At 42.3% G+C, this 18249-nt stretch overlaps 1 protein-coding gene across 9 annotated transcripts in view; it reads right to left on the reverse strand.

The window, feature by feature from the left end:
- The window catches only part of MYLK (myosin light chain kinase), a 190430-nt gene that overhangs the window by 20482 nt on the left and 151699 nt on the right, over window positions 1-18249 (reverse strand). For 8 of the 9 annotated variants that reach the window (XM_077934968.1, XM_077934977.1, XM_077934969.1 and 5 more), the window contains 5 exons: window positions 15366-15519; window positions 7257-7559; window positions 4756-4797; window positions 4576-4669; window positions 2332-2535 (listed from right to left, as the gene is read on the reverse strand). In XM_077934968.1, the coding sequence (XP_077791094.1) occupies window positions 2332-2535; window positions 4576-4669; window positions 4756-4797; window positions 7257-7559; window positions 15366-15519 (797 nt within the window). The remainder of the gene's footprint in view (window positions 1-2331; window positions 2536-4575; window positions 4670-4755; window positions 4798-7256; window positions 7560-15365; window positions 15520-18249) is intronic. The other variant, XM_077934971.1, reaches the window with a different exon arrangement.

The raw sequence follows: 18249 nt of genomic DNA on the forward strand, positions 1-18249 counted from the left end.
CTGGTTCCCTCTTCAGCTGCTCCGTCTCTTTCAACCTGAGGGAGCCTTTGCACCTCCTGTCCTTCCGATGGCAGTTCCCTGACACACCCCTACTTTAGATTTCCTACTGTAGCAGAAGAAAAGGCAGCCCGTGCGTTTCTTGCTCCTTCCTTCCCCAGCCCTGTCATCCACCACCCTCTCCCCTGCTTGCTGTGTGAAAACTGGACCCCTGGTAAATTTCTACTAGTAGGGGAGGGAATGGACAGGAAAACTGGGAAAGGAATAGGCAGGAGAAGCTGTGGCTGCCTCACCTCCCCACCACTGCCAACTTAGGGGTTCGAAAGCATGCCAGCGCAAGTAGATAAATAGGTACCGCTGTGGCGGGAAGGTAAATGGCGTTTCCATGTGCTCAGGCACTTGTCAAGGTCCTCTGTGCACCAGTAGCAGTTTAGTCATGCTGGCCACATGACCCAGAAAGCTGTCTGTGGACAAATGCAGGCTCTCTCAGCCTGAAAGTGAGATGAGCGCCACAACCCCATAGTTGCCCTTGACTGGACTCAGCTGTTCAGGGGTCCTTTACCTTTACCTTTTACATATAGAGATTCAAAGGTATAGGAATATTCTAGGGCTTTGAAACTGCAGTGTGTGAGAAGCTAATGCAGCTAAACTGCTTATTTTTCTTTATAATCATGTACTTTATTCTAATTTCTTTTTGAAGGGGAAAGAATCAGGAGGCAAAATAAATTAATGTTGTGCAAAGCTGTACGCAGTCCAGCAAACTTCATACATTCCCCCTATTTTCCATTAGCACTGCCAGTTCCCAGTTCCATGCTAAGTAGGATTGTTTCTTTTATTTTCTTACCCTATACTGTATAATTTATTTTACCCGCTATCACCAACTTGGTCAAGGTTTAAATCTAAAAATAAACAACCATCTTCTGTTCAAGCAATGAAATTGCATAATAAGGATTCCAACTCTGATTCATGTCTTTTTGGGCTGTATTTTTATGCACCCTGTACATATGGCAACAAAGGGAAGGGAATTGTGTGCACCCTTTTGCTTAAAATTATTTTAACAGTTTGCTCCATTGATTTTTAAAAAATGTATTTTTTATTAAAGATTTCTTGGTTTACAAAAGTATGTACACTGTCCTCCCCTTGTTAACAGAGTAAAAGAAACAACAGCAGTGGATCCTTCTGGTCCAACATTTTGGAAAATTAACAAGCTGAGTCACCTCCTCCCAAATACTACTGTCACAAGAAAAAAGGTGATCTAATGAGAAACATGTGGATATCAAGTTATGCAGCTTAAAAAGGCTGTGACATAAAAACTCTGATCCAAAGAGGCCCATAATGTAGAGGATTAGCAGAAAATGGAAAATGCTGGGGTATCATTTAGCAGCAGTAATTCTGCACTGCAGAGGATGTTGGACTTCTGCTCCCATTAGCCCCAGCCAGCATGGCCAATGGTAAGGGATAATGGGAGTTGTACTCTAGCAGCACCCCTAATCTACCTGTGACAGATCTGTCCTGTAGACATGCAACATTTCAAATCTTTGATTATCCTTGTTACTTCCGCTGCTCCCGGCTGGGACAAATGGATCCATGCTAGCTGGAGGCAGTAAGGAGAGTGAGTATGGAAAGTAGTTGAAAAAGAAGCCTGAAAAACATTGCCAAGGCAAAAACCTCCTTAACTTTCAGATTTGGCAGAGAAAGGATTTGTAGACTGCCTACAGAAAGGAGATTGCAAGGATAAGGAGAGCTTCCAGTATAATACCATCTCCCTCTAGTGTGAGTTCCTCCTGGTTGTTGAGGGTGCATGTGTGGTTCCAGAGGGAATTAACTCATGCCATCTTCTTACCATATAGATCACCACTGATATGCAGCCATACTTCGGCAAAATGCAAGATATAAGTATTCCTAGTGGTGGTTCTTAGCAAATTCAAGTTTATCTGATTTTTAAAGGGTGTATCAGTGAAGAACGCAATATCTGACTACAGTGGTACCTCGGGTTAGGAACTTAATTCTTTTCAGAGGTCCATTCTTAACCTGAAACTGTTCTTAACCTGAGGCACCACTTTAGCTAATGGGGCCTCTCACTGCCGTTGCGCTGCAGCCGCGTGATTTCTGTTCTCACCCTGAAGCAAAGTTCTTAACCCGAGGTACTATTTCTGGGTTAGTGGTGTCTGTAACCTGAAGCGTCTGTAACCCGAGGTACCACTGTAACGAGAAAACTGTGAAGAACAAAGGTAGAAGAACTTGCAGATATCTTAAGAGACCTAGGAGGCCTTCGTTAGATATTTTAAAATAACATTGTTATGGGAAAGTAACAATAGTCTAATTTATACTCACAGTTCCAAGACCATGACAATGTTTGCTTTCTCTTCGAAGGCATCTACACACTGAACGAGTTTTGGATGGTGCAAACAGTTCATAATGCTGATTTCTTGCCTTATGTTTTCTTTATCCTTAGCTGAATATGCTTTAAAAAACTTTCCTGCCCAAACTTTTCCAGTTTTCTTCTCAACAAGTCTGAAGACTTGTCCAAATTTCCCCCTGCAAAATACAGAGGAATGCACATTAAGCTATTTCAATGTCTGAGGGTCAGCACACAACACAGGCTGAAAACATTAGAACATGCTTTTTTGATGTCCTGGAATGATTAATGTGACCTTGAACTCAGAAGATAGGACTTGCTGTGTTTTAGACCAAATGCCCTGAGTCACACACAAACACATATTTTAGGGTGTATGGTGCAATACAGAGGAACATAGGAAGCTGCCTTATACAAAGAAGTGGTGGCTGGTCCATTAGGACAAATGGTGCACTGCCCCACTAAACTCAGTCTGCCCTCAGCCAGCCTCCACCTGCCTGCCCAGTGGCGTAGCGTGGGTTGTCAGCACCCAGGGCAAGGCAGTGAGAGAGAGTGAGTGAGCCAGGTAGGGGCAGAGAGCTGCGAGTGCGAGTGCCCCCCCCAGATGTTGCGCCCGGTGCGGCCGGCCCCCCTGCACCCCCCACGCTACGCCACTGTGCCTGCCTGCTTTTTTTACAACCTGTCAAGGGAGTGGCACTGCTTGTTAGTGCTACCCTTGTAAAACTTAGTGGGGAGAATATTGCAGACAAAAGTAGAAATAGTTGGCTCCACCTTTCTTTGGCTCTGGCTCCATGTCTGGGCTCCCTGCCTTCTGTCCCACTAGCCCCAATGGACATGAGTCACCACTGAGACTCCGTACCAGTAACTCTGCAGCTCTGTCTTATCTACTCTTGCAGCAGCTCACTAAGGTCTCAGGAAAGATCTTTCCAATCACCTGCTCCCTGCTCATTCTAAGTGAAACACTAGGGACTGAATCTGGGACATTCAGCAAGCAAAGCATGTGGTCTCCCCCTGAGCAATGGTCCCTCCCCATATTAGCAAAACTAATTCTAATTCATATGTTGGTTTGATTCTGTGGGAAATCTATTTATTTACTTGCATTGGGCTATGTCTGGAGAAAGCATTAGAACAAATGTGGAGAACCTCTGGCCCTCCATAAAACCTCCCCCCCATATGTTGCTGAACTATAACTCCCATCACCTCCTGGCTATTGGTAATGTTTGCTGCAACTGAAGGGAACTGTAGTTTCCTGCACCTAGTTTATAAGATGGCAAATGAGATACACCTGGGATCTCATTACTTTTAGAGACGCACTAACTATGGCTGTTGTGTTTCAGATGTGTATAGGGAAGTGGGCTAGTTTTGTCTTACAGTGTTTTATTTTAATGAGTTAGATCCATTGTTGCACTTCTGCAAATGGAAGGGCCTTGGAAGGAGGCAATTTTCAGTGATTTACAACTGGCCTTCACTGAGCAGTATCATCATAGCTTATATATTTTGGGGATTATAACCACTAGCAGCAAGGAATCTCTCCTAAAGGCAAGGCAAAAGGCTGAATCTCATAATCTCTAGTAGTTATAACGAAACCGTAAAAATTGCACAGTGCTGTTCAGTCAAACACAAATTAAATTGGTTTTATATATTTGTAAGCCTTGAGTACTCTCTTCAACACAGGCAATTTTGAAACCATCTAGGAACCGTAAAAGAAAGGAAGAAACTCATTCACAAGGTTAGACTATACCTCGGGTTAAGAACTTAATTCGTTCTGGAGATCTGTTCTTAACCGGAAACTGTTCTGAACCTGAGGTACCACTTTAGTTAATGGGGCCTCCTGCCGCCACCGCACGATTTCTGTTCTCATCCTGAAGCCAAGTTCTTAACCCGAGGTACTATTTCTGGATTAGCATAGTCTGTAACCTGAAGCATCTGTAACCTGAAGTAACCTGAGGTACCACTGTAGAAGGAACCACCAGTGGTGGAGCCAGAAGGAAAAAAAAACTGGAGTGGGGTGGGGTTTAGAATAGCCAAATGGTATTTCTGGGGTGGGGTCATGGACAAGCTATGCCCCGTGTGGTACATTTCTCAGAAAGAAATCATGGTATGTTTCACATTAACACTCCCATCCTAAATGTATTTTCTCTGAAGCGCAGCCACATTGATTTTGATGGAAGTTAACTGTCAAGAAAACATGCTTAGAAGAAAATGCATATTGCTACACTTACGATCCCAGTCTTTCTTCAACATTGTAGGAGTCTGAAACTTTTTGTTCTGTATTGATAGCCACTGTCCGATAGTCAAATTCTGTTTCCTTCTCTTCTAGAAGTTGGCAGGGGAAAAACACATCTGATTACAAGGAGGCCCACGCACTGCAAACATAGTATGGTGAAAGAGCAATTTCTTACCATCATCAGATCCTTCAGCTTCTTCTTCTTCTTCTTTGGGACCTATAACCAAATATAAATGCATATGTCTATAAAGAATGCCTTCTCATACCATCTTTATTCCCCCCTTTAAGGATTAAAAGTTGAATTCTGTATGTGAGTTCCTCGTCTCTTGACAAGGCTACAGGGATGACATCAGCAACTGGCATGCATAGGCAACTGCCAAGGCCCATTGTTGAATCATGTCCTGCTCCTTTAGTTTATTTAAATTTATTATACTGTGTTTCCTTTCATGTATATGTGCCACTGCAAAATACAGAATTAGGGAGGCTTAAATGGACATTCTTCCTCCAGTGAAAGAGAGGGTTACATGATAGCATAGGGAAATGGGTACTGCCACCCAGCTGCCACTTTCTGGATTTTCTGCTCCATTCTCTCTTTGAGGGAAAATCTCTACTTATATTGAGTGCATATAAGAGAGGAGAATTCTGATGATCAGTGTGATGTCCCTCCATTGAAATCCTCAATGAACAGAAGCTGGATAAATCCTACGTGCTTAGGAGCTGACGTTAATAATATGATACAGCTCTCAATGATTGCAATGTTATTTTATTCTATTATTTTACTATAGAATAATATTATGAACTTTTTGTGGTTATGCCGAAGTAAATTAAACCTACAAAGTACTATATAGAGAACATACTTAAAAACAGGAAGAGGGAATTGGAACACATAATCCATTCTTCATGAACTGAATGCAAGAAAACTGGGGGAAGGGCCGTCACCTAACTCTCAACTATCTCTCTTTTAAAAACTGAAGCTGAACCTTCCAATGCCATACATGGCTCTTAGGAAAAACCCTATACATCAGTAGCAAGAAATTCACAAGACCCCCTTTAATTCCACACTTGGAACATGTGGATGTCTGGGATATGACTTGTGCTATATTTTGCCTCTCTTTTACAGAGGTTGTCTTTAAGAATGGAAAACATTAGGGCAAAATAATACATATAGTAACTTTCTCGCCTTCAGGGCCTTTCTGTATGAGGAAAGGACTTCCCCTCCCCACAATTTGGCATCTGTAGCAGCACCATGTTTCTTCCTCACTAATGGAGGCGTGTGAAGGAGGGGTGCAGTGACTTGTGGTTTATTTCCTCTCCTTTTTTATTTTATTTCCTCTCCTTTTTTAACTAGTCCAGCAATCTGTGCTCAGGAAGGCAAGAGCAAGAACCTCCAGAAAAGGAGGGGTGAATAGGAAGGCCCGTTAAAATGGCTTGTAGGACAGTTGAAGGAAGAGGTAGCCCTACTAGTGTTAATCTGCTATTGTAAAGGGCAGCATGAGTACTGAATAAAACAACTCATAGCATGCACACGATACCCTTTCTTTCCCTCAAATAATTCTGGTCACTGTAGTTAACCCCTCATAGAGTTACATTTCCCAGAAACCCTTGCCAAACCAAAGAGTCCAGAATTCTTCGAGGGAAAGAATGTGCTTCAAATTTATTTTGAGGGTATAGTGTGCACACAGCCTCTAGATTGGTAGCCATGTTAGCCTGTTGCAGTTGATTCTTTGCTGTGATTTCGGACACCTTAAAAGCTATTGTTTTATTGTACCACCAGAGACAATGATGAAATGGCCTAGGAAAGCTTGTGCCACAATGATTTTTAATGTGTGGCCAGTCAGCCTTAGAGCCCCATCTGCAACAGGAGATAATAATTCTGACTCACCTTTACATGATGGTTGTAAGGATAAAAGGGCACCAGAATTACAGAACGGCCTCACAAGAGAAACATGCCTGGCTCAGTCACTATGCCCCCACTCCAAGCTACATGTGGAGCTTGTGGCTGAGCAGGCTCTGAACCAGGAATTTCCAGGTCACAGTTCATGGTTCACCTGCCCTTCTGTACTACACCACTACAGCAACAATATAATGTCAAAACTGGGATTCAATTAGAATACATAACTCCAAGACAGAGTGGAATTCAATGTTGTGTGAAACATTGCTGCTTGCCAGATAGAACGATCTCCCTTTTCCTCCCCCTGCCCCACCCTGTGTGCTGTTCTGAGGGTTTTCCTGACCCTCCCAAGCAGATTTGGAGAGGGCATGTGGGGGAGGAGGGAGGGGAAGTCCTGTTATACTAAAAGGACTCGTTGCACTGGCTTCCACTACCACAAGAACTGGTAAATCTGGCCTGTAAGCTTTTCCCCGCTTTTTGGTAAACAGTCTTTCCAAAACGCCGAAGCTGATTATGAAATATTCTCATACATATGCATGCACACTCACTTTTTCAATTCTTTGAATCCTACGTTTTATAAAGCCACCCAGATCTTCTAACCAACTGGACCATGGGGAGATGCAAGAGCATAAATACTCAGTTTTCTTGTGTGTACTATCCAGTCTGGCACCCAGTCCCCAGATTAAGAAGAAAAAGGTGATCTACACATAAAAGCCGCCAAAGTAAAAAACAAAAGGTATATCCTACCATAATTAAACATAAATTTCAAGTGACAACAAACTTACCTTCTTGCTTGTCTCCCACTTTTACTAGCTCAGATTCATGACTTGGCTCACTTATCCCATACACGTTAGCAGCTCGCACCCTGAATTTGTACTCCCTGTCAGCCAGCAGGTCCTGGACGTTGTATGAAGTGCTGCGGCATGTGGTGAGATCAGTCCATTTCTTGTCCGCTGTATTCCAGATTTCCACAGTGTAGGATTGCACTGCGCTTCCACCATCGTATGAAGAACCGTACCATGAGAGGGTGAGGGAAGAACTCCTTATGTCTGAAGCACAAGGCGTTCCTGCTGGAGGATCAGGTTTATCTACAGATAACGGGGGGGAAACACATAAAAATGTGTTATGTGCCGACAAAGACATTCTCCCATTTCTCTCTCTTACAGACAGGCACTGACTCCGCAAGTGGACTCTGAGAACTCCTGCTGATTACCCTGCTTCACATGCTCTATGTGAGAGATGGGAAAGCTGTGGCCCTCCAAATGTTGTCGAACTCTGATTCCCACAAGCCTCAGTCAACATGGGAGGCATGCTCCCCTACCAACAATCTGGAGGACCACCGCTTCCCCACCCCTGCTTTGTACACATCTTGCAGCCATCATATAGTGCAACAAACACCAGGGTATGGTACGGGTTAAGAATTTATAGCTGGACCTGAAAATTACAGCCTTCACCCATCACTAATTTGAACCATGGATCCAACAGCACTATTTGCTACCTGGCACTTCTCGTTGGTCATCCTGGTTTAGAAGGCAGCAAGAGCCAGTAGCAGAAAGTGTTTTGTCTTCCTGGGTACAGAACTCTTACTGCTATAGGGCTAGCATGCTACATTAATATATATATGCTGCATACAGAGATCATGCCGCACTATGTTGCTTAAGTCTGGCTTTTCTAGCCTAGCCAGTGCCAACTTCTGTGCGTAAAGGTACAGAGATTTAAGATTGCTAGGCAAAAGCTTTCCCCCAAAGCAGACCATACAGGCAACATTGAATACGTTAGCTAAACAGAGTTGTTGTTGCTATACAAAGGTCTCACCCCGAGAGCAGGAGCCAACATTGTACAACAGAGCTGAAATAATGCCAGTATTATGTTTTTAGGAGCCCAGGTACTCAGACACTTAATGTCCTGGAACAATAGTCTACTCTTCGATGATTACTGTAATTCACAACTCACCTACACTGGAACACATTTAATAAGTTTAATGGGAATACTTTAGAATAATTCACTTAACAGATTGTCTTGTTTCTCCTGAGGTACAAAAAGGTATATTTGGCTTTTCTCTAAACAGACTTTGCCAACCTGGTGCCCTTCAACTTCATACATCTCCTATCAGCCCCAATCAGCACATCTTGAGGGCACCGAGTTGGTGAATTCAAAACTAATTCTAACATTGCATATGGATGCTATATGCCTCAGAAGAATTTTTTCTCAGAACTGATCTTAAAAAATAAGGGTCAGAATCCACTGCTTGCCACACAGTCCATTGAGTTCAATGAAATAAACCATTTATGACTGAACCAAAGGGACAACAATAATTATAAAGTTGAAAGACAAAGTAAAAACAGTGAGGAAAGGTAAAAGGAGAGAATATAGACAGTAACTCTGAAGGGGGATAAAAACTGAAGTAGTAGACAGATGCACACTGGAAAGTAATGAGGCAAACACAGGAAAAATAATTTAAGATCAGAACATATCCATTAGTAAAGTATGTGAGCAGCAAAGATCACCCAGAGATGGTAGGGCAACCTATCATGATGCCAAACTTCCTTTTTGGAAAAACAACAACTAGGAGTTTTTTTTCCAAAAACAGAAAAAGATGTTTGCATATTTGTGGGAAAGCCTCTATTTCACTAGTGCTGAACACAACAATCCTAAACATATTTACTAAGTAATGGCTCAGTTGCACAGTCTCTTGAGCCAATAGCAGCAGTTATTCTTCTTAATTGGACTTGTAACTGTATTGTTATGTGTTGAAATGGCTGTGTAGAAGCTAGCTGCTGCTGGCTGCATGCTATAAACACATCAGTTTTTTGTACATCACCACAACATTACAGCTTTACTAGCAAAGGTAATTCTGCTTAAAAGAAAAGAAAGAAAATGCAGCAGCTGCTCAGCTCAGTGGATAGCAGCAAGCAGGCCAAGCCAATATAGGATTATTAAAACATGTGGTAGAGGTTTATCAATGTCTACTAGTGATGGCAATGCCCAAGTTAAGAAGCAGTATATCACAAAGCAGAATTGAATAGAGGTGGACTCTCCTTCCTTGTGAGATTTTAAGCAGAGGTTGGATGGCCACGGGGTTGACCCTTGGGATCCCTTCCAACTCTATAATTCTATGATTCTGTGTTCTTATGTGTAGTGATCAGGTGGGATTGCTATGAGGAATTATAACAAATATAGAGTAAGCCATCTGTGTCAGCAGTGAAAGCATTGCGTTGACTGGGTTTACACTATTTGGATATGATTTTTTATCAATCCCACTTTATAACCTGCTTGTGGGTTTCGTAACCTGCTTGTGCCACTGTGGGAAGCAGAATGCTTGACTTGATGGCCCATTTGTTTGATCCAGCACTCTGGCTATTGTGCTCTTATGACGTCAGTGGAACTGGCTCCCAATACAGCTGGTGCATATTGATGTCAAAACAGACAGGTTATGTTATTGTTAAGTAAAAGAAAGACAGAAGTTGGATCTAGACACATTAAAAAAAGCATTACAGGAAAACACATTCTTAAGCTCATAATGGAAAATCAAATTGATGAAAGCTCAAACAGCACCATCTGGTGTTGCATGTTTATAACACAGTTATAACAATATACCGTAATTGCCTGAATGTAGCTGAGTCCAGAGACTGAACATGTGCAATCAAAAGTGGTATTTGTTTATTTGATTTTGTAACAAGAAACTCTGTAAATATTATACAAAAACCTATTTTGGGGTAGGTTTTTGATTTAAGTAAATGTTGTTTATGTAGATATAATTTAATTTTAATAGTAACAACAATGGAAATGGATTTGGATAAAATCTGATACATCTTTGATCTCATGGATAATTTCGTATTTGCTTAGAACCTTATGGTCCAACTTTTCATTTTCAACATGCAGAGTCCTTCAAAGTCTATTTCTCAGCATCTGAGCAGGGAGGGCAACATCAGTCTTACTGACTGTAGGCCAAAGTGTAGGCCTTCAGCAGAGACTTGTATGTGGGAACCTGGCTCCCTGTTGACAATCTAAAAAGCAGTTGAGAGAGGGCATTGTGCTTTTGACCAAAAATAATGTATGTCCCACTAACTATTCCTGCAATCACATTTCATAACAACTTCAAGTACTGGGACAAATCATTACATCTGGAAACACTGCAAGCAAATGGATGTATTATGGCCGCTATTATTGTGACTAATTTGTATTGCGGTTGAGTACTAACAGACTTGAAACAACCAGTGGATCTCTGCCTTCTGCTGAAAGAGAACGGATGTTTACTTATTCTTCGGTATGAACTGATTAGATATGTAGGACTAAGATCCAAAATCAACTTTTGTATTTAAAGCTATATTTAAGTAGTCTTGTACCGTCCTATTAATATGCACCACATTGTTACCTCTCTTTAATATAGAGCACAAAGCCTCAGCAACAAGTAAAATTATCCAGATGCAGATGATAAAATGTTTTAAAGATGTTTTTCTTTATAGAACTGTGAGGCAGGTCTGTGTGTGTGTGTGTGTGTGTGTGTGTGTGTGTGTGTGTGCGCTGTGTGTGTGGAGTGTATACATGCACAGGCCTTTCACTGTAGTCTTGTATATCACATGGAACTTGGTGTTTAAAGCCCCAAACGGCCTTGGTCCTGTATACCTGAAGGAGCGTCTCCACCCCCATCGTTCAGCCCGGACACCGAGGTCCAGCGCCGAGGGCCTTCTAGCAGTTCCCTTGCTGTGAGGAGTGAGGTTACAGAGAATCAGGCAGAGGGCCTTCTCGGTAGTGGAGCCTGCCCTGTGGAATGCCCTCCCAGCAGATGTCAAGGCAATAAGCAACTATCTTACTTTTAAAAGACATCTGAAGGTGGCCCTGTTTAGGGAAGTTTTTAATGTTTGATACTGTATTGTGTTTTTAATATTCGGTTGGAAGCCACCCAGAGTGGCTGGGGAAACCCAGCCAGATGGGCGGGGTATAAATAATAAATTATGATTATTATAAATTACTGTATTTTTCGCCCCATAGGGCGCACCGGGACATAGGGCGCACCTAGTTTTTTTTTGGGGGGGGGGGAATAAAGAAAAAAATTAACCCCCCCCCCAGGGTGGGGCTGGGGCGGGGGAAGCCCGAGCTTCCCTGACCCCAGCCCCCAGAACAGGCTGCTATCCGCAAGCCTAGGGAGCCCGGCGGGAAGTCGCGCCGGTCTCCCCAGGCTTGCAGATATCTGCCCGAAGCCCGGGCGCGCTGCTCAGCGCGCACCAGGCTTCAGGATGCAGGCAGCTCTCCGCAAGCCTTGGGAGACTGGCGCGACTTCCCGCCAGGCTCCCTAGGCTTGTGGAGAGCTGCCCAAAGCCCGGGGCGCGCTCTGCTGTGCTCCCCAGGTTTCGGGCTGCAGGCTGCTGTCCGCAAGCCTTGGGAGCCCGGTGGGAAGTCGTGCCGGTCTCCCCAGGCTTGCGGATAGCTTCCTGAAGCCTGGAGAGCGAGAGGGGTCAGTGTGCACCGACCCCTCTCGCTCTCCAGGCTTCAGCGAAAGCCTGCATTCGCCCCATAGGACGCACACCCATTTCCCCTTCATTTTTGGAGGGGAAAAAGTGTGTCCTGTAGGGCGAAAAATATGGTATTATTGAGGTGTAAAAGACTAGGTGTGAACTCTCTCTCTCTCTCTCTCTCTCTCTCTCTCTCTCTCTCTCTCTGATATGTACCAGTTTCACATGTGCAGGGACCATTGGATCAGAGGGCACTTTCAAAGCATATATGTGCAAGTCTCATGAGTGCTGTACTGAATGCTTCCTTGCATGCTTACTCTGGCTCGGATAAAATGAAATGCTTCTTACAGGGATCCTCAGGTACGGTTTGGGAGATAAGAGACATACAAGTTATTTAATAATACAGCTAGTGGGACTTTTTTCCTATATCTTCACTATTTAACTTAGAAGCTATTGCTTCTTTGGCTTACAGCTTCCCAAGTCCCAACTGCCATGATTGCTGACTGGGTGTCTTCCACTCGGGGACTCTGTATCAGGAGGTAAGTTTTGCTTCAGAAAGGAAGCACCACGCTCAAGGTAGTCCTCTTTAGATACCTTGGCTACTTTAATTTGAGTTATCATATTACCATTCCACACTATTATTAGCTATTGTGATATTTGCCTGCCAGATGAAGAGCAGACATAAAGCAACAATTAATTCCTTTCCATGGGCTAGGCTGTTTAGCCACAGAAGGTATTTAATATACTGCTAAAGCCTGCTGGATGATGTCCATGCCGACATTGCTGGCAAAGACTGCACTTGAGATTCATCTGCGGGAGAAAAATGAAACCATAAAAGGCCATAACTGAACTCTATGTTACCGCTCTCAGGGCATGTGTGTGTGTGTGTGTGACTGTAAACTGCTCTGCTTTCATTAGAAAAAAAAGTACCATGCAGCTTATATTTCCAAGGGGGGAAATGGGCTGTAATTTAAAAGCATTATTCTGTATAGATGTTGACGAATTCTATCTTTAGCATAAACATGGGAAGGGGGAAAGGGCAACTCTCTTTTTTTTAAAAAAAAGCACTTAAGATCCATCTTTACATAGCTATCAAGTTCTTCAGTGAAAAGAACTTTCCCCTCATAAACAACAGTTTCTCTCAATATACTGACTTCAATGAACTTCCACTTTTAATCCTCCATGAGAGCTTCTGTGTGTCATTTCAATACACCACAATGATCGTGCTGCTAGTGTTGTTGCTTCTAGAACTTACAGGCTCTGCTTTTTCCCATAACCAGGAGTAGATTGTGCCCATAAGCTCTTCTGCACAACAATGAGCGCTATAGACTTCATCTTTTTATATAGAAGCTTATATTTTCGGGATTGTATATGCTAATTGCCTTCTGGGTTCTGTATAAGGTTGTGGTGTGTATATCTGCCTTTATGGGGGAGGGGGGAAGTAGCACTTAGGAGTAAAATACATTAAGACACTAAATATGATTTGGCCATACATGTATCAGTTAAGGTAGGGGTAGGCCACCTAAGGCTCATGGGCCAGATGCAGCCCAATCGTCTTCTCAATCCGGCCCGCGAATGGTCTGGGAATCAGTGTGTTTTTACATGAGTAGAATGTGTCCTTTTAATTAAAATGCATCTCTGGGTTATTTGTGGGGCCTGCCTGGTGTTTTTACATGAGTAGAATGTGTGCTTTTATTTAAAATGCACCTCTGGGTTATTTGTGGGGCATAGGAATTTGTTCATCCCCACCCCCCAAAAAAATATAGTCCGGCCCACCACATGGTCTGAGGGACGGTGGACAGGAATTAATAGTGTGGTGGTCAGCCTTTATCACTGGTATCTTTCTTTTTCTAGTTCCAGTATCTATCATCAGGTCAAATTCATTAGGCAAAATTGGGCTTTTTTTTAGCTATGCAATTACGGTATATCTATTGGTCTGTTCAAAGCGGCAAATTAGGTTTTTAAATGTCAGTTGAAAGACATACATATGTTAGCTGTAGCACTGGTGAGGATTTGGTTAACATATCTTCATCTATGCAGGCACAGAGATAAAAGTTAATTCGAGGCTATTTAACCCACCTGTGTTTGTTACCACAGTAAGAACTGGTAATTAAGAACTGGTAATATCCCGAGTCATCCCATAAGACATATTAATAGACCTTCAAAGGCTTTGGTGTGCATTGGAAAGCGAAGCATCTAATATTATGAGATGATGTTAATTGGTCTTCTCTCAAGATGACTGCTTAGGCGACTACTCATATGGGCCAGATTTGATCTGTGCTATTTCATCACAGCAATTGCTTACATTTAGTCTTTTAAAGGGGACGCGGGTGGCGCTGTGGGTTAAAGCCTCAGCGCCTAGGACTTGCCGATCGAAAGGTCGGCGGTTTGAATCCCCGCGGCGGGGTGCGCTCCCGTTGCTCGGTCCCAGTGCCTGCCAACCTAGCAGTTCGAAAGCACCCCCGGGTGCAAGTAGATAAATAGGGACCGCTTACTAGTGGGAAGGTAAACGGCGTTCCGTGTGCAGCTCTGGCTTGCCAGATGCAGCTTTGTCACACTGGCCACGTGACCCGGAAGTGTCTCCGGACAGCGCTGGCCCCTGGCCTCTTGAGTGAGATGGGCGCACAACCCTAGAGTCTGTCAAGACTGGCCCGTATGGGCAGGGGTACCTTTACCTTTACCTTAGTCTTTTAAAGCAGGGATTCCCTAATAAGAGTGATCTCATGCACAGATTCAGCAGTGTATTATTACTTCTTATATAACAGTTAGATGGTCTACTGATTCTAAACGAAGGCTTGAACTTTCCCTGGCATGCTAAATGAATCTCTTTCCCCAACAGAAGGACTTTCCACTATACCTATATGTAGCTCTCATACTACTAATTTTTAGGTTAAAAAACCCAGGTCCTAGTGGGTATGGAAAATATATCCTGAAAACAACTCACATTTATGACCCTTTCCAGAGCAGGTTTCTGACTGCCAAGAATGAGGTAAAAATCAGAGCCTTTAACTAGACAAATGTCTTTACAATATCAGACCTAGTGCTATCAATCATTAATTATCAAGATTACAATTTATATTACTCAATTATAAGTGACCTTTAGAAATTATTGAAGGAAGAATATATTTGTTCTCATTTTCACCACTGAGAATAGGGGATAAATTTTGTTCAGTTCACATTTTAATACAAACCTGCCCAATTAACATTTCTTGAAATGCGCAAACTGAAACACAGTTATCTCACAATATTTACACTTCTCTCAATTCTGTGATGCAGCTCTCCAACCAAAAAAGGACACAAACTAGGGCATAAACTGATTCCAAAAATATGGAAAATGATCATTCATTGTTTTCCTCCATAATTAATTGCATTGATTCAAGTTTGAGGAGCCCAGGTCACTTATCAACATTACCTACAAAAATAATAATCCAGTTTACTTACCTACAATGGTGAGGTTAACCTGGGCTTGTCTGCTGCCCAGTTTGTTTTCTACTACTAAAGTATAACATCCACAATGTTCCTGCTTAGTGGAGGAGATAGTTAGCTTACTGCTGTTCTCAGCATTCTCAATTTTGATGTGTTCACTCTCTTGGATCTGCCAAATTAAAGAGATAGGTTAAGGCAGGTATTTTGAAGATATAATTTAAAGTCAATTTAAGGAATTGCCAAACACTAAAGAAGTGGGACACGTATGTTTGGCAGAACTCATCAATCTGTCATATCCCTTGATATCACCCTTCTGTTTGCTCTCTTAGACCCCCTTCTAGTTGCTTAGATCACCAGTCAAGCAGTTTCTATAATACTGTATGTTTTAAGTAATAAAACTGTGCAAAATTATTTATTGTGTAAAATAGTTATTTCAGTCATCAAACTGGGTACATTCAAAACATTGTACCCATTTTACTGAAATGAATTATAACTAACAAACAGCACGACTGGCCATGAATTTCTTCAAATCTCTAAAGGGCTATCACATGGAAGACAGAGCAAGCTTGGTTTCTTCTGCTCTGGAGGCTAAGATCTGAACCAATGGATTCAAGTTACAAGAACAGAGAGTCCAACTAAACACCAGGAAGAACTTTCTGACAGTAAGAGGTGTTCTACAATGGAATGAGCTCCCTTGGAAGGTGGGGAACTCTCTTTCATTGGAGGTTTTTAAAGAGAGATTGTATAGCTGTCTGTTATGGCTGTTTTAGTTGAGATCCCTGCATAGCAGGGGGTTGGACTAGATGACCCTCAGGATCCCTTCCAACTCTACAATTCTATGAAGCTAAGATAAGAATCATGGTCAAAAATGTCAAGAATACTTAGAACTTGATTTTCATGAAGTTTAGTCAATAAGGGCAAGCAAGAGGTTAGATACTTAATTTTTTTTAAAGCAGCACAGTCTGTTCTAAATATGAGAATAGATAATAGCGTCAGTGTCCTCCCCTCCACTTCCTGTTAGATAAGAGTTGCTCCAGCTCATCTAGAGTTTCATTAAAAATGAAGGCTATTTAGTTTGGCATGTCCTGCTGTACATTTTGAGACAACAAAAAAATCATGAAGGTCTTAGTAACAAAGTCTATTCTGGCAAAAGACTGCAAAAGCTAGCTTCCTGTAGCTGATCCTGTAGGAGTAGTAATAAATTCACAAGATCTCAGGAGGATTTCAGTTCTCAACAGGCTTTATATTGTCTTTATCACATTTTTTTAACCAGTGTCCAGCAAACCTTAACATGAAGCTCAGACTCCTTTAGTTCTGTGCAACGGAAGAAATGTAAACGTGTGAATCACACACCATTCTTGAAATTGTTATCAAGAAATTGTACAATCTAGATAATAATTTTTTATGTAATGAACTTGTCACCAATGGATTCCCTTGGTCCATGTGATTGTAGTATGGACACAGTCATCTATGGAATTTAGCTACATCTGGTATGATCAGCAAAACTTAGAAAATCTTGAAAAGGTATTGAGTTAGCCAGGAATTCAAGGTGGTGATCATTCCACTTAACAGAACAGATTATTGGGGTTTCAAGCCTAACAGAAGCATTATGGTTACATAGACTATACCAGAAATGATAGATTGGTACAACTGTCTGCCACTGGAGTCCGAGGTCTCAACATGAAATATCCCCAAGCAGCAGGCATCTTGGTTTATTGCTGCCCAAGAATTGGCACTAGGATGGCCACTTATGCATTACCAAAAGGAGAGGCAATGCTTCAACAAAAATTAAGACAAAAGATGGCAGAGATGTTCATATTTGCATATGCGTATGTATGCAAATTCAGAAATACCTTTGTCAGGAGCTGCTGGCAAAGCAGCTTCCTGATCATACTGTCAGCTCAGTGGTCAGCTGTGGACATGAGCCAGCTGTGGACATGAGCCAAGTGGCCAAAAGAGACTCAGCAAAAACCTCTGTTCCTGCATAATCTGTTGTCCACATGCTGTTATGAGCAATTTCGAGGTTCCTTCTCTTACTTCTTATCACTGTTGGTTTTTTTAACCTTTAAATTGACACTGGACCAGACAGCTATTCAAATAGAGGACTGCTCTCTGTAAAGTAGGACAAGTGGCCATCCTCTTTTATAGAAGGGACTTAGAACTACTTCTCGATTGTGAATATTTATATCCTGCCTTTCTAGTTGATAACTGAACAACTGAAGGTGGCTAAGAAACAAAAATTTAAAACGGCATTCACAAAACAGATTTTAAAAGCTAACAAATGAGAAGCAAGTAAATCATCATCATAAAATGTCCCTGCCAGAAAGAACACACAGCTGCAGCTGTCCGTTGCCCTGGGACTGCAGAAACAAGCGAAAAGGACACTCTGGCTCCATCCATCAGCCAAAGGGAACAAAAGCCACCAACCACTGTCCAAGCAGAAACACCAGCCTGGCTCAAACTTGATACAGCTTGCCACATCATTCTGGCCTTGATGGACTGATCTCTCTCTTCTACCTTTTCTTCCATTCCCCTTCCCTTGTGTGCTTTGTTTAGTTTGTTAAGACTGAAGGCAGAGTCTCTCTCTTTCTCTTTACTTTTGAGCTTCTTAGGGAGACAATACTTGGCTGTAAAATGGGATAAAAATAAAGGAAAGAGACCCACAAAAGCTGTCCAGAAACCATTTGTATTATTCCTACCTCTAACTAAACTCAGTTTGGGTGTGATCTCCACAAAGTAAAAAAAAAGAAAAGAAAAAAAAGGATACAACCTTTTCCCATAGAACACAAGTTATGCAGTGGTACGAAAGCGTAGCTAATATCCAAGCACTTACCCTTCCGCTCAAATGGCACAAGCATGTGGGGCAACTGGATTAACACTGATCTAAAAATAATAATGT

Source organism: Podarcis muralis, chromosome 1 (assembly GCF_964188315.1).
Source record: "Podarcis muralis chromosome 1, rPodMur119.hap1.1, whole genome shotgun sequence".
Taxonomy (NCBI): Eukaryota; Metazoa; Chordata; class Lepidosauria; order Squamata; family Lacertidae; genus Podarcis; species Podarcis muralis.